Source organism: Conger conger, chromosome 8, assembly GCF_963514075.1.
Source record: "Conger conger chromosome 8, fConCon1.1, whole genome shotgun sequence".
Lineage (NCBI taxonomy): Eukaryota > Metazoa > Chordata > Actinopteri > Anguilliformes > Congridae > Conger > Conger conger.
This window is the reverse complement of record NC_083767.1, coordinates 2,114,537-2,137,935: the sequence shown is the minus strand read 5'-3', so window position 1 is coordinate 2,137,935 and position 23,399 is coordinate 2,114,537. Positions and strand designations below refer to the sequence as shown.

General features: G+C 43.6%; 4 protein-coding genes across 5 annotated transcripts in view; all 4 read right to left on the bottom strand.

Annotated features, from left to right (window-relative positions):
• Positions 1–5,691: 5,691 nt before the first annotated feature.
• Positions 5,692–10,026, bottom strand: LOC133135807 (cyclin-dependent kinase inhibitor 1B-like). The gene is made up of 3 exons (XM_061253089.1): positions 8,989–10,026; positions 8,203–8,327; positions 5,692–7,235 (listed from the first exon to the last, which is right to left on the bottom strand). The coding sequence occupies exons 1-2, from the start codon at positions 9,452–9,454 to the stop codon at positions 8,215–8,217; spliced, it is 579 nt and encodes a 192-aa protein (XP_061109073.1). The 5' UTR covers positions 9,455–10,026; the 3' UTR covers positions 5,692–7,235; positions 8,203–8,214.
• Positions 10,027–11,539: 1,513 nt separating this feature from the next.
• On the bottom strand, positions 11,540–17,115 carry yars2 (tyrosyl-tRNA synthetase 2, mitochondrial). Its single transcript, XM_061253083.1, has 5 exons — positions 16,302–17,115; positions 15,204–15,371; positions 14,753–14,908; positions 13,947–14,117; positions 11,540–13,666 (listed from the first exon to the last, which is right to left on the bottom strand). The coding sequence occupies exons 1-5, from the start codon at positions 17,084–17,086 to the stop codon at positions 13,507–13,509; spliced, it is 1,440 nt and encodes a 479-aa protein (XP_061109067.1). The 5' UTR covers positions 17,087–17,115; the 3' UTR covers positions 11,540–13,506.
• Positions 17,116–18,883: 1,768 nt separating this feature from the next.
• Positions 18,884–21,945, bottom strand: cdpf1 (cysteine rich DPF motif domain containing 1). Of its 2 annotated transcripts, XM_061253092.1 has the most exons (3): positions 21,762–21,945; positions 21,346–21,457; positions 18,884–19,209 (listed from the first exon to the last, which is right to left on the bottom strand). In XM_061253092.1, exons 1-3 carry the CDS (start codon positions 21,875–21,877, stop codon positions 19,072–19,074), a joined length of 366 nt encoding a protein of 121 aa, XP_061109076.1. In that variant the 5' UTR covers positions 21,878–21,945; the 3' UTR covers positions 18,884–19,071. The 2 variants fall into 2 exon arrangements, 1 of the variants encoding a protein (XP_061109076.1); XR_009709439.1 differs by lacking the exons at positions 21,346–21,457; positions 21,762–21,945 and adding an exon at positions 20,501–20,685 and having other exon boundaries at positions 19,073–19,209.
• A 355-nt stretch (positions 21,946–22,300) lies between these two features.
• LOC133135804 (peroxisome proliferator-activated receptor alpha-like) overlaps positions 22,301–23,399 on the bottom strand; it is a 27,517-nt gene continuing 26,418 nt past the window's right edge. Inside the window, exon 7 of the mRNA XM_061253084.1 lies at positions 22,301–23,399. This exon is cut by the window's right edge and continues 3,967 nt beyond it. The gene's annotated coding sequence lies outside the window, so the exon portion shown is untranslated.

Below are 23,399 nucleotides of genomic sequence, written 5' to 3'. Positions count from 1 at the left end.
ATATCATATAAAATGTTTGTTCATATTTGTAATGTTGTCTGTTCCTCTGGTTGAAATTTTATTGTAATATATTAATGCTGGGAGGGGTGGTGGCATTGCTGAGGGCACCAAAGGCCTCGTAAGGGGGAAATCTAGAATGTTAAAATATTGTACTAATGTACTATGCCATGCTTCCACGCTTCCTCGGCTGAGGATAGCTGACCGACGCTGGGGAACACGTGAGCCAGAACACGTTTAAACAAATATCAAATATCAAAAATATGTTGAGAAAAATAACAATGTCAACATATTTGTGGTCAAAAGTGTCCCAAAGGAGTAAAGGAATTTCAGAAATTCCACGAGGGTCATTAATGAGTTAATTAAACATCAGCAACCAAAAGGCTACCTGCAGGAAACGCTCACTCACCTCATCATAATATTATTTTTTCATAAGCAGCAGCTTATTGGGACTGGCTGGCACAGCCTGTAGCTTCACAGACTGTTGTGTGCAAAACAACACTCCTGGCTGTCTGTCCTGGGATTTGAACCTGTGCCATTACCATTGCCATTACTGTGTACATTACTAGCATACTATGCTATACTGCCAGCTTAGACAACTAAAAGGTATTCATTTATTTTACAGGAAGAACAATGTAATCTTGTACAGAACATACAGAACATTGCACAAACATGGATGTATAATGAGGTCTGAGTACCTGCATTATAAGAGTAGTAAGGTTACAAATAGTCAAACATTAATGTCAAATGTAACGCAATTCAGGAAATGCATCATCGCACAGTGCTTCTTCTCTTCTTATAAGTGTCCTTCTTTGCTGGAACTCAGAAACTGAGAAATTTAGAAACTAAGTGCACTCATGATATTTTTCTATTTCCAGGAAATGGCATCAGATGACTGTGTTCTTCACAGATTTAGATTTCTCAGGATTTAGCTTGTCATAATAATATAATTATACATATAATATAATAATAATACCATGTTATTTAGCTGACGATTTTATCCAAAGCGACTTGAGAATTGATTAGACTAAGCAGGGGGCAATCCCCCCTGGAGAAATGGGGGTTTATGGGCCTTGCTCAAGTGCCCAACAGCTGCACTGATCTCATCATGGCTACCCCCGAATATCATCATTACGGCCATGAGTATTCTTTCACTCTTAGAGTCTGAACTGAAATGCTAGCATATAGACTGTTATATCAATGGTATATATACAATGTTAGATTTCATCATTCAGCCCAGCATGTACCGGTGAATGGTGCCCAGGGACCATGAACACGGCCCTGTAGTCACCCTCGTCTTCCTCACAGAGAGGCAAACGCTACAGAGGATGAGCTCAAAAACGTTTTGGAAGCAAAACACGAGTCCTTCTGTTGAAGGACTCTTGTACATTTTTAAAACTTGAGCCAAGTATGTGATTAAACTGAAACACATTTGGACAGACTTGGGAAAGTTTGATGGAAATAATTTGCTACAGAGTATGGTAAAGTTAACAAACTGAGGACTATGGATTGCATACAGAGCAGATGACATTGCTTTGGGAAAATCTTAATATTAACCAGTGTCTATGGAAAAGGTTCACTGAAATCGTTCACGTTAACAATTTAATTTTAAAAAATTGGAAATTCACTCCCCTAAATCACACACTGTAGTGACTACTAAAGAGCTACTTTCCTAAATCACACACTGTAGTGACTACTAAAGGGCTACTTTCCTAAATCACACACTGTAGTGACTACTAAAGGGCTACTTTCCTAAATCACACACTGTAGTGACTACTAAAGGGCTACTTTCCTAAATCACACACTGTAGTGACTACTAAAGGGCTACTTTCCTAAATCACACACTGTAGTGACTACTAAAGAGCTACTTTCCTAAATCACACACTGTAGTGACTACTAAAGAGCTACTTTCCTAAATCACACACTGTAGTGACTACTAAAGGGCTACTTTCCTAAATCACACACTGTAGTGACTACTAAAGGGCTACTTTCCTAAATCACACACTGTAGTGACTACTAAAGAGCTACTTTCCTAAATCACACACTGTAGTGACTACTAAAGGGCTACTTTCCTAAATCACACACTGTAGTGACTACTAAAGGGCTACTTTCCTAAATCACACACTGTAGTGACTACTAAAGGGCTACTTTCCTAAATCACACACTGTAGTGACTACTAAAGGGCTACTTTCCTAAATCACACACTGTAGTGACTACTAAAGGGCTACTTTCCCCGCTGGAGATCAGCAGGCTATGGCAGCAGAGCATAGATCTATTTCTGCTCACCGCAGCCGTCCCCAAATCTGTTGTTGCTTCAGTGGAAACCTGGAAAGTCTTGTGTCAAAAAAGTATAAAAGATTATTCATATTTTTAACATGTCATTGTTTGATTGAGAAGGATAGTGAATCATATTAATCTAATAACCATGGCGTAATAAATGAATAGAAATGTATTTTGGGTTATGAAAAAGTTTCAGTGAATGACAAAAAATGACTTTTTCAATTGCAAAAAATTTTTTTATGTCATTTTATGACGAAGGGGGGTTAGGAATCATTTGAAATGACCACGCAATCAGACGAATCATACTTACATACATTTTACATTTACATTTTAGTCATTTGGCAGACGCTTATAATCCAAAGTGACTTATAAGTGCATAGGTTCTTCCACAACTAAAAGCATCAAATCCATAACTAGTAAAATACACATGAAGGGATGTTCTAAACAAAAATACAGTCATCGTAAGAGCAATTTTTTTTATATAGTAATTTTTTTGGGTTAGACAAGAGCTAAAGGCATATCGCTAAAAAGGGGGGGACTTAGCAGGGATGTAGAGAAGCTCAGTCTTCAGGTGGTGTGAAGTCATCCACGTGGAGATATCAGCCAAGCAGGCAGAGATCTGTGTGGTGACCTGGGTATTGGGGGGAAGGAAAGAAAGAGTTGGGTGTCATCGGCGTAAGAATGGTAAGAAAAGGCATGGGAAGAGATAACAGAACCAAGAGACATGGTGTATAGAGAGAAGAGGAGAGGACCAAGAACTGAGCCCTGCAGGACTCCAGTTTGTAGGGGGTGAGGGTCAGAGACTGAGCCCCTCCAAGTCACCTGGTAGAAACGACCAGAGAGGTAGGAGGAAAACCATGCCAGTGCAGATCCTGTGACACCCATCCCAGTCAGAAGGAATTGCGAATGGCATCTACCTTCTTTTCAAAGAAGGAGATAAAGTCATCAGGTGTGAGTGATGAGGGGGTGGGGGGGTAAGAAGAGAGGAGAAGGTTGAAAACAGTTTGCGGGGATTAGAGGCGGCTGCGTTAATTTTAGAGTGAAATAAAGAAGATTTAGCTAGAGAGACAGAGGAATAGAAAGATGATATGAGGGCATATAAGGAAGCTATATCACTGGGGAGACAGGACCTTTTCCATTTTCTCTCCGCTGCCCGCAGCTTGGTTCGGACAGCTCGTAGAGCATCAGAAAGCCAAGGACTGGGGGGGGGGGGGGCTGAGCTAATTTGGTGGTGAGGGGACACAGAGAGTCAAAGGAAGATGAGAGGGAGGACATGAGGGTTGTAGCAGCCTCGTCAGGAGACAGTCGAGAGAAAGACTCCGCGGATGGTAGGGAGGAGAGGATTGTAGACGAGAGGGTGGAGGTAGACAAGTGGCATTGGTTGCGCCAACAGGTGACAGTGGATGGTGGGAGAGATGGATGGGTGTTAGAGGAGAGTGGAAGAGAAAAACAGATGAAGTGGAGAGATATATGGAGCGCCACCAAATCCTGATTCACACACCTCCTGCCCCATCCCTCCTCCTGTGTCTCCACCAGATTGGATTTCCTGCCTTTTTTATTTCCTATGTAAAATGCAACTCCTATTAGACTGATTTGCTCACAATTTGGTATGCTAACTCTCTATTCTCATTTGGCCAATGGATGTCTTATGATAAGCCAGTGAACTTAAATGTTAGCAAGGCTTTTCACATAAATGCTTCCAACTCCTAATATCGAAAAAATATATATAAATGCAATGTGATCCCACCAAGCTCCGTGAACAGAAACTTGCTGTAGTAAACGTTGCCAGGATGCCGCTGAATTCACGACAAAATCGCAAAAAATCACTTCTGAATCTGGCGGTATTATGAGTTGGAACAGAGAGGCTAAGCTGGCAAACACAGTCAGACGCGTGCACAATAGTTTTGAACATTTAGCCTAGTTTTGAACATTTAGCCGAGTTTACTTCAGAGTTCAGTTCAAATGACAGAAAACCATCGTTGTTGTTGCTTACATCAGCAAAAAATCCCGTCCGCCCAATGGCCGTGACTACTCGGGGTGTGCTCCAAGCAAAGTACACACCGTCCCGCTTTCTGGCAACGCTGCATGTAACTGTGTAAATCTGCGAGCAACCGGCTAATGCCAGTGGCCGTCTGAAGTGGTGTGCTTTTCGTACGGCGTCTCTGATTGGAAGACCTCAACGTCAGTAACTTCATTAGCTAGTCCGCCCTCATTTTTTTTTGCATGACGTAGACTACATTTGTTCTTCCAATGTTCGAATTCGCAGATTCTGTTGATCGATGCTGTTTACATGTGTCTGTTGACTTTGACGATAACGCTACAATCACAATTGTTAAATGAGTACAGATGATGGGTAATTATCTTAAAAAATAGGTGTCGTATAGACCTACTCACGATGTGGGGAGAATGTGTTTCGTAGACGGGGAGACTGGGAGGGGATGTTGGCTGTGCTTAAGTTTTTTGTTCGTTTTGTTCGCGCGGTAATAATGAAAACATCACGTCTAATATATAACATGTTTCAGATGTAGGAGTCATGCAAAAGTACTGTTTCTAATTTAAAGGTTGTATGTAGCCTACTAGCTTAGTAGCTTATCGTTTCCTGCAATCGATTGGTTATTTAAAGTAGGCAAACATTCAGCTAGTTCCTGGTACAGTACGAAGAAGCCACATTTACTGTCTTAAAATTAATGCGGACGAGACGTTCGTCCGTGTTTAAAAAAATATTTATTATAAATAAATAAATAATTATTTATTAACGACATTAAATCCCATGACTTTAGGCTAGTAGTTGGTGCTGTTCACATGGTCGCCATCACTGGACACGGTGTGAGATACCTGATGTAATGTTTTGTGTCGTACTAAAGGCAGTCCATCCCTTCCGTCACTGCCTCTGCCCATAGAGTATAATCCTAAATGTCAGTATTAGCCTACAGATCGTGTTTGTTTGTTACCATGCGCCAAGACAAGTGTGCGGGACGGGCGCGCGCTCTGGCACAGACGCTTATAAAAACCGCGACGCCACATCGGTGTGAATATTGCATCATCCGGTCTGGCCTGTCCCTCTTCTGAAATAATTGTGTTACAGCGTTTCTCGCACGAGCTGTAATTGAAGTCAGGAATAACTGAGCAGAAGCTTTGCCCTCATTACACTATTCAGGGCTGACAAAGCGAAGCCTCATGTTCTCAAACACATGACCATAAATACCAAAATATTACTGAATTGGAATAAAATTTTCCGAGAATTACATTTCTTTGAATGTGCAGGCCTTGTGTTCCCAGGTTTTCAAATGGACTGATAGGCTATGCAATAGCATGGAAGTTTGCATGACCGTACCATGTGCAATAACATGATTTATGCATATGTGCCTAACAAATGATGAATAGCTATAATTATGCACGTTAACATGAACCATGTAGAGATGCAAGGTAAAATTTTTTAATCGATTGCAACATTTTTTTAACACACATACAAAATGCACAAGTCAAATATTTTATGAGGCTCAGTCTGCAACCTTACATGATTAAACAAACAAACAAAAAAAACTTTGAGAAACTTTTTTTTTTTTTTTAAAGCGCTTACATTTAAAAAAAAAAAAACTAAAACTAAAAAATGCCACTTTGGAATAACCATTAAAAAATCCAAACAAAACCCATTTCTCAAAAAAGAAAAAGAAAAAAAGGCTTGACATAAATAAGTTAGTATAATTTCTCAGTGTTTTTACAGTTCTGTACACAGTTATGTACACAGTCATGTACACAGGTACACTTCAGTTTTACACACATACACAGGCAGTGAAACATGACACGGTCCGTTTCCAATGGAGACCGTGGCAGCACGCTGGCCGTATTCAGGATTCACACGTTTATTATGGGATGTGCAGAGGCAGCCTTTACCAGGTTCTCCCCTTTTGCACTGAATATATGACCTGGCATGAACTGAGGGAAAATATTATTTGTATATATGAGATTACAAAAATGATTTTAGAATGTATTGAATCAGTAGGACATTTCACTGAAATCAAAAAGTCTAAATTAATACTGTAGATTCTGACCTTAACTTCAATTATTCAGCCCCTACATCAGTGTTTCCCAACTCCAGTCCTCGGGACCCACTTGCCAGAAGGTTTTTGTTGTAACCAGTAGCTCACACACCTGATTTAACTAATCAAGGGCATTTTTGTGGTTTGATTGGTTCAATCGTTAAATCAGGTGTGTGAGTTACTGGTTACAACAAAAACCTTCTGGCATGTGGGTCCCGAGGACTGGAGTTGGGAAACACTGCCCTACATACTTCAGGCTTCATACCCCTCCACACAACATCTACATCGGCATTTAGAATCAGCTGAATATGGAAGAAATGACGACTGTGGCTGTTACTTCTCATACAATATCTGTCCAAACTGCAGTCGCTAAATTATGAGCTGCTTTTCAAAGGGAAATAAAGAAAATGTTCAGCACTTGACCTGGACACGCTGACGAGATGAAACAGTGACCAAGTGAATGTGCGATAACTGGGAACTGTCAAAACCCTGATTAAAACATTTGCAAGTGTTCTTTGTACAAATTGCTGTTAAAAAACACACCACCTTCAAAAAATGACAGCATTTTGGAAAATAAACATTTACAAAACTATTCTAATTCTTCAAGTCAAATCAAATTCACACCATTTGATAAAGAAAACTTTCTTATTTTTTATGTGCTACATATGAGGAAGAACTATGTACACAGGTAGTAAATATACATTGCGCAAAAGGGAAAAGCCCTAATTGCACACTGCTACATCGGCTGCTTTTAGAGGCAGATTAATTCAATCGAGTGCCATAACTTTAGTGTTTATATTCAGTGCTTGTACAGCGTCCCCATCCGTGGGACAGGCGATATGTATTTTCATTACATGTAGTTCCTCTTTACGTCATCCAGGACCGATGCGCTCGATGAAAAGGGGAATTGCATCTGCTCTGTAGAAGTCAAGGGTGGATAGAAAACATATTAGACATTTTTTAAATAAGCTGCATTACTCATTATTAATATCTGAGATAAACGAAGGGGGACAACAGTGACACAACACGATACTCGTGTTAACCACGCGCCTTGAAATGTATGCGAGCAGGAACGAGAATAACACAAGGCACGTTTAAACCAAAAAGCAGGTAATGCGTAAACAGATTTTCCTTTCGTTTAAGCAGTTAGACTGTGGTATCATTTTCCAGCATGGTGAATGAAGCTACGAGGCACGGGATTTGAGTTTTACAGAGTTAAATGACACGTCGCTCCTGGCATCGGAGACCGCAGCAGAACCCGAGTCCCCGCGGCTGAGGGGATGAGGTGCTGACGTGTTACTACGGCGCTCTTCAGCGACGTTTGTTTACAGTCAGTCGGAAACCCAATCTCGGCGCTGTAGTAGCGAGCGTAGTAAATCGTGTACTGCAAGTTGCTCCCGGCTTTAGAAGCATTACGAGCATAGAATATCCGCAATTTACAAAGACCTTATTTTTGGCCCATTTCTTGTATCGCGAAAAGTAACATGCTTTGAATGAAGACCCAACAAACTGTTTTCTTCCCAACATTAAATAACCGCACCTACATTCGAAATGCAATGCAATCTTAAGTATAATCAAGAGTCCGGGTAATATTCATATTTCGCCTTCCATCTGAAGGTTACTATATTTGCAACACTTTAATAAATGTTAGTTCAACCGCAACTACTCAGTATCATGTTTTTGGTCTATATTAACATAATACATTTAAGGGCAGATTGGTCATTACTCAACGAAGCGGTATTACATGCCGAATGTACCCATGTATATATAAATAAAACAATGCTCGCTAGGTAGCCTACGCGTTCGCTCTACATGTCGACCTGAAACAGCGTTGAGTACACAAGCAAGACATTGCAGCCTTTGTCAGTAAAATGGGTGAGCTTACCTTTTACAAGTTTTAGGTCTTGGGACTTGGTTTCCTGGGTGTGCGTTCTACCGAGCGTAACAAAGCTGGGCTACGAGTAACTTCATCCGGACTGGTGTGAGCCCTTTTATTTTGAGAGGACGAGTCTAACAAACAAGGAAACATTTAAGATTAGCTGGACAAACCTAAACAATGCCATCACTTCTACTCCCATGTTTTTTTACATTTTTATTTTATTTTATTATTTTAACAAACGACATGAAAATATACTAGGCTACAAAAGCTGCTTTTTAACTGATACTTATAAAAGGGTTCCAGGCGTGGATCTAGTCTACGCTCGCACCCTGCAGTATAAACCTTTGGAAATATCGGGACACGATGGTGTCCCCATGGTAACATTAGATTCATTTTGCAACAAGGAGAAGTCATGGAAACCTCTCAGCCATCCCGTAACTTGGTTAAATGCGTGCGCACACACATACAAGGTACACTTCGCCGTGATACCTGTTGAAATGCAACGTGCTGGTGATTTTTGTGTCATTTGGTTTATAAGTTCAGAAACCACGCAATGCATACACTTTAAGAAGCGGGACTGGCTTCAATTGGCCTAAGTTATGTAAAGCGAAAATATGGTTCTGCCATGTTAAAACACGGTTGCGTTATTACGCGACATTAGATAACGTTAACTAGTAAATAGTCACATCTGGGTTACATTTGCAAGTTTACTCGAATAACCGAAAAATAAAATTTTCGGTAAATTCCATCAGTAAAAATATTCCATAGCGAAATATATAGCCGAGAGTGTACCATGGCTGGCTGGTCTTTTCCGCTGTCCGCTGCATTGGTCTTTAGGATCCGCTGGACTCTCCGCTTTCTCGGGCTTCTCCTCGGTAAACCTGTCTCCGGCGCCCGGACAGGGAGTCACCCTAAGACAGCTATGATTCCCGTTAAGATCCACAGCGTTATTCACAGAACGACGAATGTCCTTCGGTGCCCGTTGCTGTTTGCTGTAAAACTCGGGTACATCTTTGCTATTTACGATCTTCCACTCGAATCGGCCTTGCTGCGGCTTGTTATTTAGAAAATCAAAATTGTACTTGGCGGACGTTTGCTCCACCATCCCTTGCAAATGTCCATTTAAATCCTGCGTTAACTCTTCGTGATCCACTGTCCCGAAAAGGTTTCTGCAAGCGGATGGCTTTGCGTGATCCGGCAGTCTGGCGTCCATTCTTTCCAAAGTTGGACTCCCATTTGAAAGACGAACATTTGACATTTTCTGCTTGTGAAGGAACAACCAAAACAAACGATTAAAAGGCGTATTTCCACCTACTTAGGGCGATCCAGAACGGGCGAAAACCGACTGCGATACACGCAGAAGCAGGCATGCCACGCGCAAAGCTCAGTTGCAACAACACAACAGCCTATACGACAGCGCGAGCTAATGCAATCTCCAGCGATCATCAAAACAAAGTGCGAAAGCCACTCCTGTCAATTTGGTCTCGTAGTAAGAGCAGAAAAACAGACGAGCCTTTCCAGTCCCCAATATGGCGATCGAAGGGAGGCTGACTTCGGGGAAAAAAAAATGATTGGCAGCGAAAGCTATTTAAACAGAGAAAGACACTCATTGGTTAAAGAGAACGGAACCGCCCATGTTTCTTAAAGTGAAAAAACGAGTTTAAACCCCCACGACGGAGCCTTCTGACGCCCACAAAGTTAACAGAAAAAAACGTTTCAGAAATTTTCCAAACCCTTTCAGACGCTTTCAGATGTAAAAAAAATTAAAACCTAACAAAAAAATCCAGTTATATGGAGAATTGTCTGAATAGCAACACAGTGTTTAAATGCGTCCATTAGAACTGTATTAACATGAAACAAATACGGTGGTATAAAGCGTGATCATACGCGCACCATGTTATGTTCAATCACAATGTAAGCTGCTTTTACCAACCCCGATCTTTTGGGTTCCGGTTAGCGTACCACCTTAATGCGTAATGTGACTTATGAAAACCAGGGCTTGTCGTCGCGACCTTGCCATGATCAAGTGTTCTGGTTATGCTGGAGTCGGCCGCAGCGTAAACAAGGCGCAGGACAGACCAGTTCAACCCTGCGCAATATCACTGCATAACCACACAGTGCGATCAGATAAAACAAATTATGTTTTAAAAATACGTTGCAAGTTGCTATAAAAAACAAACAAACAAAGAAAGCAGGTCCTCTCGCTTCTGAGGAAGCAAATAACCAAAATTGCCAATTCATATGTTTGCGAGGGAAAATTAAATCAATAATAATCTATATAATCCGACTGTGAATCACAAACTGCTTGTAGAAAGGAATCTTAGAGGCGTTAGTTAAAACTGCCACGTTGATCATATAGTCCAGGAGAGCAAAAGCACACACGCTCATATATATATATGTATATATATGTACGTATACAGGACTAAACAAAAATAGGCCTAAACAAAATGGCAGAGGTCAAAAGAAAGTGATTAGTGTGAATATGGCTGGCGGTTGTATGAAACTAATGAGCTGAAATGAACTGCAGTGTAGTAAAACTGTATGATTTATATTACACCAGCGCCATTCCGAAGATATCACAACTCACAGTATAGCTGTGGATATTCTCAGGTATTCTCTGCATTTGTGCATTATCCTTTTGTTCACAAAGAAAAAAAGTCTCAATTATTCCTCTACTTAAATACACCAGTACTGCTTTCATCTCATGTACAGTAGGCAGAACAAATTAATACTTTTCATTCTTCTCCTCATTCAACAAAATTGAAATTAAATAGCATTATTTCTGTTGAATTCTATGCAATCCATAGTCTTCAGTTTGTTAACTTTACCATATTCTGTAGCAAATTATCTCCCGTCAAACTTTCAAATTTGTTTCAGTTTAATCACATACTTGGCTCAAGTTTTAGAAATGTACAAGAGTCCTTCAACAGAATGACCTGTTTTTTTATTTTATGACTCGTCTTTTGCTTCCAAGCTGCAATATGGTGTGATGTGCAAGATGAGCTTATCCTCTGTAGTGTTTGCGTCTCTGTGAGGAAGACGAGGGTCGTGTTCAGCTGCCCGTCGTGACTACAGGGCCCTGTTTCACGGTGCTGACTGCAGGTGGTCTTCCACATAACCCTCATAGATCAGGAGGACTGCTATTATGAAACAGATTCTCCATTTTGTAATTCTCTATGACATTTAAAACACAAAACATGAGTTTTAAAATGACACGAGGCATTGCTTTTTGAAGACATACTGACACATGTAGTTTAGTGGACAGGGGGAGGGGGGTTAAACCACAGAAGACATTATGAAATATTATGAAACAATATGAAAAAATGTATAAACCAATAACACCTGTTAAGGTGTGTGTGTGTGGGGGGTTACATATTGCATCTGCACAGTTCATGTTCTGACAACATGTTCTTTAAGTGAAAAGGCAAATCATGTAAAAAATGTATTAGGTCTATTCATAAAAATGACATCATCTCAAAGGCACTTTCCCCAGGCCTGACCGATACAGACACGAGCAGTACTCTATCCGCCCACCTGCTGCTACAGTTACACCAGCACAACTGGGTCACAGAATCATCGCTGAAATACTTTAACCCTTTAGACACCAGAACAACTACTGCAGGTTACTGACAGTAGAAAAAGAAACGGCTATTTTCATACAGTAAGGAGATCAGGATGTTTCAGTTATCTTCAGGACCTGTGCTGGAGTGTGTATATTTTATATAAATGTTCAGGACCTGTCGTGGAGATGCCGCTTCTCTTCGGCTACGCTGGTGAAGTGTGGGGGGGCTAAGGACCTGGCTGCTGAAAGATTAGCAGACATTTCTAAAAATGAACCTAATTTTATTTAAAATGCACAATATATGCTCAGATCTATCTGTACAACCCTCCTGCTCATCCATACAAATGTACACGTTGTACAACTACCTACATTATTTATAAATCTAAAATGTCAAATGCTTTTTTTCCCAGTAAATCTTAATTGCATTGACAAATTACTATTGAGAAATCTCCCAAGTTTATGTAGTAACACTTGTTTTCTGGTTTTCCCAGCAAGTGTAGTGTCACTGCCCTCTAGTGGTGGAACAAAGAACATACAGTTTTATCAGGAACAGGATTCCTCAACCTTGGTACTAGAGAGCCACAGAGCTGGTAGTTTCCATGGTTAATTGGCCGAATAAATCCCCTTCTTCGACAGGTCACTCACCTCAGCCGGTTCTCACCAGTCTGAACCAGTCTGAACCAGTCTGAATGTGAAACAACCCCCAGCATGATTGTGGCTCTCCAGGATCAGAGGCGGAGCTCTGTGATTGGCTCCAGCAGGGTCAGCTGACAGACTGTATACAAATTAGCATCAATCACAGTCACACTTAGCCCTAAAACAGACTATGGAAAAAGGCTGTTAGCCAGTGGGAAACAGGCTAAGCTAATCTAGCAGTTGCCCCACTAGCATGGCACCACATGAAGATCTTTATATTATCTTCATCATCATTTTGTCACGGCGGCACGGATGGTGCAGTGGGTAGCACTGCCGCCTCACAGCAAGGAGGTCCTGGGTTTGAATCCCCGTCGGCCGGGGCCTCTCTGTGCGGAGTTTGCATGTTCTCCACGTGTCTGCGTGGGTTTCCTCCCACAGTCCAAAGACATGCACGTTAGGCTGATTGGAGAGTCTAAATTGCCCATAGGTATGAGTGTGTGAGTGAATGGTGTGTGTGTGCCCTGCGATGGACTGGCGACCTGTCCAGGGTGTGTTCCTGCCTTTCGCCCCCTGTGTGCTGGGATAGGCTCCAGCCCCCCTGCGACCCTGATCAGGATAAGCGGGTTCAGATAATGGATGGATCATTTTGTCACACATAGCCCAAACTGAATCCAGAAACAGAACTGAAGCACCATGTTTCGCTTTAAGTCTATTTTATGAATAAGCTCACATTAGATTACAATCAGTCGCCTGCGTTTTCTGGAATGAAGGCAGGTTGGGAGCAAAATAAAATATCTTGTAGAACCAGGGTTGGGAATATTTCACATACAATCTTCTCAACATCCACACGTCTTTATAAGCAGTTCCCAGAATGCCCTGGGCCCCAGAATGCCCAACATGGCGGCCGTGTCACAGGTTGAGCCAGCATGGCGGCCGTGTCACAGGTTGAGCCAGCATGGCGGCCGTGTCACAGGTTGAGCCAGCATGGCGGCCGTGTCACAGGTTGAGCCAGCATGGCGGCCGTGTCACAGGTTGAGCCAGCATGGCGGACGTGTCACAGGTTGAGCCAGCATGGCAGCTGTGTCACAGGTTGAGCCAGCATGGCGGCCGTGTCACAGGTTGAGCCAGCGGATGATGTAGAAGTTCTTCTTGCCGACGCGCAGGAGGGTGAGGCCGTTGGCGAGGATGTGCTGCCCTGGAATCAGGACCTGCTCGGGGTTTTCCTCGCGACTGTGGTTGATCCAAACACCCCCATCCGTCACCATGCGGTACCTGCCCAGTAACAACAGAGTGAGAACCTGCGCGCGCACACAAACACACACACACACACACACATTGTGAGTGAGCGCGTGTGTATGAGCGCAGTATGCGTAAGTCTGTGGTGGGTGCGCGTGTGTGTGTGTGAGTGTGTGTGTGTGTGAGTGTGTGTGTGTGAGTGCGTGAGTGCGTGTGCGAGTGACAGTGAGAGTGAGTGTGAGTGTGTGTGTGTGAGAGTGTGTGTGAGTGTGAGTGTGAGTGCGTGTGTGTGTGAGAGTGCGTGTACAGGACTCACCCTCGGGCTCCAGGCGGTATGGCCCCCACCCTCCTGCAGGTCTCCAGCACGCTGGTCCCTGGCTCCAGCAGCAGCTCACAGAACGGGGCCTCTCTGAAGAGCTCCTGCAGCTCGGAGTCACTCATCTGCTGCAGGGCCTGGAGACTGCTGTGGAACAGAGCGCTGGTGCACCTGGAGAGACAGACACACGCACACACACAGCATGGAGACACGCACGCACGCACGCACGCACACACACACACACACAGCATGAGCCAGCGGATGATGTAGAATCTAGCAGTTGCCCCACTAGTATGGCACCTCATGAAGATCTTTATATTATCTTCATCATCATTTTGTCACACATAGCCCAAACTGAATCCAGAAACAGAACTGAAGCACCATGTTTCGCTTTAAGTCTATTTTATGAATAAGCTCACATTAGATTACAATCAGTCGCCTGCGTTTTCTGGAATGAAGGCAGGTTGGTAGCAAAATAAAATATCTTGTAGAACCAGGGTACACACACAGCATGCACACACATGCACACAGCATGCACACACACGCACGCACAGAGCATGCACACACACACACACATGCACACACACACAGCATGCACACACACGCACACACACACAGCATGCACACACACGCACGCACGCACGCACGCACGCACGCACGCACGCACGCACACACACACGCACACACACACACACACACACACACAGCCAACACCAGCAGACAGTACCCAGTCAGAATGGAATACAGAACCCATTGAAAACTAGCAACAGCACACAGAACCCAGCAGCAGCAGGTGGAACCCTTGCCTCTTGGCGCTCTCCAGCCCCTCGCTGCCGTGCACCAGCTTGGTGACCTCGGCTGCCAGCCGCTTCTGTGCCAGCCGCCTCCCCGGGTCCTGTCTCTGGTGCTCCATCACCTGCTCCACCTCCGCCAGAGACAGGAAGGTGAAGAGACTCAGGTACCTGTGGAGCCAGACAACAGGTAACCCCCAGGGACCAGAGAACACGCTCGCACGCTCGCTCGCACGCACGCACGCTCGCTCGCACGCACGCACGCTCGCTCACACCCCCTCACACACTCACTCACTCACTCACACACTCACACACTCACACACTCACACACTCGCTCGCTCACACAGCAAAACAACAAGGTAACCCCCAGAGAACAGAGAACACACACACAGACACACACACACACAGACAGACACACACACACACACACAGACAGACACACACACACACAGACAGACACACACACCTGCCCACAGTGGAGTCGGGCTGGCGCAGGAAGTACTGGTAGAGCTCAAACGGTGAGGTTCTGTCACGGTTCAGCCACACGGCGTTCCCGCCCGTCTTCCCCAGTTTATCCCCGGTACTGCTGGTTACCAGGGGAACGGTGAGCCCATACACGTCCTGCCCAGTCACCCTGATGCAAAACACGGACATAAAACCCAGGAAACATGAATCACAAATGTACGTTAGCACATCTTACCAAACCAGTACTACACTATTCAGCATGAGAGCCAGGAGGCTTTATCACAAAGCAAGGTTATGGAGTTATCTGGACAGCTGATTAACAACCTGGAACAGTCGTTTTTACTACAATCGATGTTACAGTTTTGGAAGGTTCGGGATCTCACTCAGTGAACTTACCCAGCTAACTCAGTAATGCGGATTCTTTTTAGCAAGCTAAAACATTTAATTGTTCACTTTTTTGCAGAACCACAAAGGGTCAGGAATACTGTTGGCATCAGTGTACATTATATTTTTACTGTGGTTTAATATGTAAATAAAGCAATACTAAACCAGCACGTCAGCCCAAAGGAGAGCACTGGTAGAATTATCTGCAGGAAGTAGCGACTGATAACTTTGGAGAATAATATACTTCCCTTGCAGTCTCTGGGACATTATGTCAGCTCAGATTTCTGCAGGGAGAACACGCTCATACACAACATTTAGAGCCACATTATAGAACTGGACATGACGGATACAATTCCAGTTAAACGCTCTGCTCAGATACAATCCCACCACCTCACCTCGCGATATCTCATCCACAAACGCGGACCCATCAGAAAAGCCTAAACTGACCATGCAGGCTCACCCTGTGTCTGTGACGCCACTAGCATGTTTCAGCCGGTTGGTCGGCTGTTCAACGGTTGAACATCCCACAGGCAGCTTCCTCTCACAATTTAACCAGCCACAGACAAGTTATGAGTGTGTCCGAAAACACAAGGGAAAACAATTTAGATGTTTTCAGCAGTAAAGTTCCCTAATCACTCCCTTATACTGTCCAGTCTCCAAGCCCACACACTTAACAGTAAATCACATGCACCTCATCAGACAACTAGAACATTACTTGTGGATATATTCGTGGCCAGACATCAGGTTCCCGAGTTGGTCGGTTCCGCCGAGCTGAATGCTGCAGCCGTGGTGCTGGTGCAGGTGGTGGAAGTCATGGGCCTGAAACAGCTGGTAGCAGAACTCGGTCAAACTCATGCCTTCGGCGCTCTTCATGCGGGACTGGACGCTGTGCCGGCTCAGCAGGGTCCCCATCCGGAAGTGTCGGCCAACGTCGGACAGAAAAGTGACGACATCCCAGCCTCGGTACCAGCTAGCGTTATTCAGCACGGTAAATGTCCCCAGCCCCTTGTCCCCGCTACAGTAATACAGTTCGTGGTTAATAAATATTCGCTCCAGACTCTCTCTGATGCCTGTTGTGTTGTCCAATACGACATCGCTGGACAGTTTTTCTCGTTCGCTGGTTCTCCCGCTTGGGTCCCCGATTTGAGCCGTGGCACCGCCTAATAGCGCGATTACATTGTGCCCGGCGTTTCGGAAATGCAATAGTCCGATTATGGCGAGCAAGTTCCCGATGTGCAGGCTGTCTGCGGTGGGGTCGAATCCACAGTACACCGTCTGTGGAGCATTCTGCAGCAGCCGAGGAAGCTCCACTTGGGCGGAGGAATCGGGGAAAGCATCTTGTATGACCCCTCGTTTGTTGAGCGACGACAGAAGGCTGCTTCCGACACTACCAGTGGATAGGCATTCAGACCTAATGCAAAAACACCGAGATTTATTTTGCAATATGAGACCTCTGTACCTCCATGCCCAACGCCACCCTTTTTCCATAGGCGCCGCCATCTTGAAATGCGTGACCCGGAAGTGGGTGTTTCCTTCACCTAAAATGGAGGCAATTGGCGCCATCTACTGAAAAAGTATTTCACAACACCGCGGTTCTTTCTCCTGCCCGCTTTCTCCCTTGTATTTAGAAATCTGACAAGAGTGCAAATTAAAACTATAAAACTGAGATATCCCTGCTCTAGACCGTAGACTCTTATCTTATGTGCACTAATCCGTGCCCATTGGCCAGCAGGTGGCAGTCCTTGGTAAGGACAGATCAACGCCTCCCAGCCTACAGAATGTATCTCTTATTTTAGATTAATGTAAGATTAGATTTATATACAGTACTAGAGTGCTCGGTGAGAAAACGCCACGCCAACCTAGAACAGCAGCTTTAGGACACCCAATTATTACATCACATATTTGACCAAAATGACTGACAGCTGCAATAAAAGTATTATGTTTAATCAAATCAAACAGGCACTTGTGTCAATAGTGTCAGTGTCAGGAATCCGCCCCTTTCTCACTCCCTACTCGACCCAGCTCCTGGTCCAAGAGATGGTTCTGTCCCGCCTGGACTACTGCAATTCCCTCTTGGCTGGCCTCCCAGCGTCCGCCATCAGACCCCTCCAACTTATCCAGAATGCAGCAGCTCGTCTGGTCTTCAACCTTCCCAAATACTCACACATCACCCCCCTGCTTACTTCCCTCCACTGGCTGCCTGTCATGGCTCACATCAAATTCAAAACATTGGTGCTAGCCTTCCAAGCAGTTAAGGGGTCTTCCCCAGTTTACCTACAAAAAATCATCAGACCCTACACCCCTGCCAGACCTCTTCGTTCAGCCTCCACAGGCCGCTTGGCACCTCCCCCTTTCCGAACCTCCACCTCACGCTCACGACTACTGTCTGTTCTGACGCACCTCTTCAAGCAGCACCTCTCCCCGTCCCTCCCTACCTCCCTATGAACCTTAATTGTTGTCTTTGTGATTTACTTTGTGTATCGGTATTTTGTTTGGTTAGGTAAGCAGTGTTTGGATAGTTAAGTTTGGTCACTTTTGCTTTGTTTGTATATGTTTAAAAAAAAATAAAAAAAAATTTCAAATAGGCCCTCGTCCTTAGCTTTGTTGTACAGGTAGCAGTTGAAATTGTACTTCCCGCTAGGGTCTTTAAGCGCACTTATCCCGGGTTATGGGTATGCACTTTGTTGTACGTCGCTCTGGATAAGAGCGTCTGCCAAATGCCATTAATGTAATGTAATGTGTTTGGGCACTACCTGCAGAATAATTCATTAGAGTTTCAGGAAAGGCAGTACATTCTTGTGAATTCATAAGGCCTCACCCTTATAGTCAGTCAATGCACAAAATACAAATGCAAATAATTGTTTGTAAACCTAACCTAACACTTCAGGACTTGGGATTGTAAGCAGGATCTTAGTTGGGCCATGGTGTTGTTTGTTTGTGTTCTTATCCCCTGAGCATACCTACAACAGGCCCATGCAGTAACATAATGACATACAGAGTTAAAATATGAACCTAGAGGTACACAATGTAGGCCTCTTAATGTGTCCCTTTACACTGCGGTAAACATGGAGTATACCCTCGGGCAGGGATCAGCAACACAAACCCTCGGGCAGGGATCAGCAAACCTGCTGCTTTTCCTCCCTCCCTTTACCTGGCAGTCAGGTGTGGAGATAGTGCTCCTGATTGGTCAGTCTAATTACCCAGGAGAAAAGAAAAAAGATGCTGGGCTATCGGCACTGATCAGGCGCTGCAGTCCTCTTCAATATTAATGCTTCACAAACACTTTCCACTAGACCCTTGTTAAAAAGGTAAATTTATTATTAAAATATGAGGGACGGATATCATCTTGCAAGTGCACACTTTTCAAATCCATACATGCCCAAGAGACAGATACAGTACAGTGATTGTGCTTATGAGTATTTACACCAATAAAGTTTGTTCTAAGGGAAAAGTGCAGCCCGTCAGGGCCGGTTCCGGAGGTCCGCTCAGTTGGTGGCCAGGCCTGGTGCCTTCCCCGTGGGCTTCTTCTTCATCAACTCTGCCTGTATCTGCGGGGGAAACTGCTCCAGACGCGCCCGCACACAGCGCACGCAGAAGCGCTTCGTGTAGAACAGACTGCAGTCCTGGAAAAATACAATAATGAAGGCTGTTATGCATGCCACAATTAAGCAAATAAAACAACGATGTCACATCACCCAGCAAAAAGCCTTTCAGGCCCCTCCTTAGTCCAATCAACTGTAAGTTGCTTTGGGGAAGAAAGCTTCAGCTAAATAACTAATATAATAGGCTACACCACAGGTTCCAAATGATAATACAACCCCTGGCAAAATTATGGAATCAGCACACTAAGAGGATGTTCACAGCTTTTTTTACTTCATCGCAAATAAACGAATCACAGACCTGACAAAACAATTTTTGTTTAACAGCTGAACATTCTGGCTTGGTGAAACATAGCTCAAATAAATTAAATGCACTTATTTGAACTAATAGCATATATTTTCTCCAGAAAGTTGAGGAAAAAAATATGGAATCACTCAATGTTGAGAAAAAAAATTATGGAATCAACAAAAAAAAAAAAATCCCAATTAGTACTTTGTTACTCCTCCTCTGGCTTTTATGACGGCCTGAATGCTTGGAGGATGGACAGAACTAATAAAAACAACACTCCCCATCAACACTAATAAAAACAACACTCCCCATCAAGCACTAATAAAAACAACACTCCCCATCAAGCACTAATAAAAACAACACTCCCCATCAACACTAATAAAAACAACACTCCCCATCAAGCACTAATAAAAACAACACTCCCCATCAACACTAATAAAAACAACACTCCCCATCAAGCACTAATAAAAACAACACTCCCCATCAAGCACTAATAAAAACAACACTCCCCATCAAGCACTAATAAAAACAACACTCCCCATCAAGCACTAATAAAAACAACACTCCCCATCAACACTAATAAAAACAACACTCCCCATCAAGCACTAATAAAAACAACACTCCCCATCAAGCACTAATAAAAACAACACTCCCCATCAAGCACTAATAAAAACAACACTCCCCATCAAGCACTAATAAAAACAACACTCCCCATCAAGCACTAATAAAAACAACACTCCCCATCAACACTAATAAAAACAACACTCCCCATCAAGCTCGTTCAACTTTCTCGATTAGCGGCTGACAGATCAGCTTTGCAAAAAATTTCCACCATAAATTTTAAATCAGATTAAGATCCGCACTGTTTGCTGGCCGGATCACCCTTTAACACCCTTTGCTCTGTGGCAAGATGCATTGTCATCCTGAAAAATGACTTCCTCTTCACCAAACCTATTTTCTACAGATGGAATGAGAAAAGTGTCCAAAATTTCAATGTACACCTGTGCATCTCCCCTGGTCCTTTACCTGACATGCAACCCCATATCATAAATCACTGGGGACATTTGCTTGTTTTCTTCAGGCAGTTATCTTTGTATGTTTCATTGGACCGGCACCAGTCAAACGTTCCAGCATGATCACCTTGACCCAGGGGTGTCAAACTGAATTCCCAGGGGGCCGCAGTGTCTGCGGGTTTTTGTGGTTGCCTTTCAATCAGCTGTCAATTAAGGCCTTGGGAACAAGGTGTGTGGATTCTTGAGCCAATTAAAGACTTAAATGAACCACAGGTGCCGGGAACAGCCCGAAAACCAGCAGACACTGCGGCCCTCCAGGACTGGACTTTGACACCTGCGCCTTGACCAATGTAGATTTGTGATTCATCACTGAATATCACTTTCATCCAATCAGCCACACTCCATGATTTCTTCTGTTTAGGTGTTAGAGCTGGTTTTCGTTTGGCTTTTCTGTATGTAAATCCCATTTTGTGTGGGATTTCCTTCTTGAAGGAGTTTCATAATCCTTTCCATTGTTTCAATTGACAGCTCTCTTCTTGGAGCCATGTTTCCCTTTAATTAAGTCCAACAGCTCGTTAAGGTCTGCAAACACTCCCTTTTAACTGCAGACTAATTTGCATATTCAGACTTTGCTGGTATTTGTTTTAGTAATTCCATAATTTTCTCCTCAACACTGAGTGATTCCATAATGAGTTTTGTGTCAGATCTGTGATTTGTTTATTTGCTATGAAGTAAAAAAGCTGGATGAACATCCTCTAAGTGTGCTGATTCCATAATTTTTGCAATGGGTTGTATTATTGTTATGCAAGACAAGTTAAGACTGGGAGGTGGTCCTCATACAAAACTAGAAGAACATACCGCACTGACGCACACGGCCTTGTGACACAGACTGCAAGTTGATCCTAGAACCAAAAACCTTTCCTTCTCCGGAGAGAACGGATCCTTCATCACATAGCACTCCTCCAGAAGTCTGCGAAATCAAGACACTTAAATTAGATCGCAACAGTTCAAAAATCCCAGACCCACTTCTCGGAGTCGGGTTGTTTGGGAATGCAGCCCAAAGCCTGAATCATTCAATCAACCAGGCTGAATCATTGATTAAATTACTTTTACTCAGATATTACATGTTAACCTAACCTGCTCACCACAACCAAATCGCACGGTTTACATTTTAGCAATAGCTACGTTTTCAAGACTTGGTAATCCTGATTTCAGCATGAGGCGCATGTTGGCTATGGTTAGCCTCTGTGCGGTTTTATTAAGCCATTACATACACAATAGCTCGTGTGTTTGGAGGTTTCTGTCCGTAGTAAGTGAAAGGGGTGGTTAATTCACAAAGCTCGCAGGTGAATAATTCACGCGGCGTCCCCTCCGTATTTCCCAGTTCCATGTATAGTTCCAAGTATTTATATATGTATATTTATATATATATACTTTCAAGTCGCTAAAATAATAACATCCTGGCATTCGTTTCCGGTTAACTACGGATCGCCAGGTTGGACATAAAGAATAGATCATTTGATGCGCGTTCCCACATACAGATAAACCCATCAGTACTGCTCGTCTATCGGAGTAAATGATGTAGATATGAATTGTTCAATTTAGGATGAAACCAGGTCTGACTGTTCTTCAAGACATACGTATGTGTGGGAAATACAGTTTTTATATTTAGGATATCACCATAACTCCAAATATCATACCCATAGAAATGTAGTTGTGATAGAGGGTGTCCACTCGCATAGATTAATGGGATCAGCCTTAAATAGTTTTTAATTGGATATATAAATGCCTCATTCAGAATGGAAACAAGGTGTAATTTCAAAAAGTTTTATTTAAAATCCATTAATGTTAAATCGTGTCTTGTTTGCATGTCTAAAGATACATTTATCAACCATTTACAGACACAGTTAAAGATTAATCAATTCCACTTTCGCTGGACTAGATTGATTCCTCTCTCCAGATGCTAGCTAGAAAACCACTGCATAATTTCACAAGAACAGAGAGAGAGAGGGGGGTGGGGATGGGACAAGAGAGCATGGGAGAGAGAGGGAGAGAGCAAAAGAGAAATTAAAAGTTAGCTGTGATTCCTATTGCCGCCACCTCACATAACACATTTAATTTCTGTCCTCACATTAGGAATTAAAATTCATTTCTGAATTAAATAAAGTGCAGGTGTTTAGTATCACCTCATGTGGGGGCTGTGGGGGCAGGCGGTCTCAAACTGAAAGTAGGAACAGGAAAGGGCGTCGACAGTACCAAAGGTATCCTGAGCTTGTATACATGAGGAAGACACATATTCCCTGACACGCCTTTAAAAATCCCTTTAGGTTTAAACAAAAGTAGCCTGATTTAGAGAGACAAGGAGATGAGAACAAAAAAGCTAAAAATAAAACAAAAATATTCAGACTATGGTTCTCATTTTGTGGCTGGTTGTAAATATATCAGTGGCATAGCTGGTAAACCTGAGATCAGCCCTCATGCCATGCCATTCTCACAGGGCTTAGCTTACATGCTGGAGAGGGGCATTGAGCCCTGGGTTCCTTTTCTTCAGTTAGTGAGTAATGGCGTTAACCCTAACGTCAAGAGAGGCTTCAGATGACACAATGTCTCATTTTTCACAGTTGTAGTTCCCTTCTGTTTCCATCCCATGGCTGTCTACCACAGCAAGCACCGCACTGGACAGAGCGCAACACTGGAGAGAGCACCAGGCTGGAGAGAGCACCAGGCTGGAGAGAGCACCACGCTGGAGAGAGCACCAGGCTGGAGAGAGCACCAGGCTGGAGAGAGCACCAGGCTGGAGAGAGCACCACGCTGGAGAGAGCACCAGGCTGGAGAGAGCACCATGCAGATGTTCCTTAAAATACAGCTCTGTACCGTCCAGCCTTTTCAGCTCCAAAGACAGAGTGTGGATT

What these genes read in the sequence shown, in the direction of transcription:
- LOC133135807 (XM_061253089.1), bottom strand. Translation starts at nt 9,454, where the DNA reads ATGTCAAATGTTCGTCTTTCAAATGGGAGTCCAACTTTGGAAAGAATG. An exon ending in GAAAAGACCAGCCAGCCATG is followed by an intron (nt 8,328 to 8,988) that starts GTACACTCTCGG and finishes CTTGTTTGTTAG; the next exon opens with ACTCGTCCTCTCAAAATAAA.
- yars2 (XM_061253083.1), bottom strand. Translation starts at nt 17,086, where the DNA reads ATGGCGGCGCCTATGGAAAAAGGGTGGCGTTGGGCATGGAGGTACAGA. An exon ending in GGGCTGGAGAGCGCCAAGAG is followed by an intron (nt 14,118 to 14,752) that starts GCAAGGGTTCCA and finishes CTGTCTCTCCAG; the next exon opens with GTGCACCAGCGCTCTGTTCC. An exon ending in ATACCGCCTGGAGCCCGAGG is followed by an intron (nt 13,667 to 13,946) that starts GTGAGTCCTGTA and finishes GTTACTGGGCAG; the next exon opens with GTACCGCATGGTGACGGATG.
- cdpf1 (XM_061253092.1), bottom strand. Translation starts at nt 21,877, where the DNA reads ATGGAACTGGGAAATACGGAGGGGACGCCGCGTGAATTATTCACCTGC. An exon ending in CCAAACACACGAGCTATTGT is followed by an intron (nt 21,458 to 21,761) that starts GTATGTAATGGC and finishes TTGATTTCGCAG; the next exon opens with ACTTCTGGAGGAGTGCTATG. An exon ending in AGGCCGTGTGCGTCAGTGCG is followed by an intron (nt 19,210 to 21,345) that starts GTATGTTCTTCT and finishes GTATTTTTCCAG; the next exon opens with GACTGCAGTCTGTTCTACAC.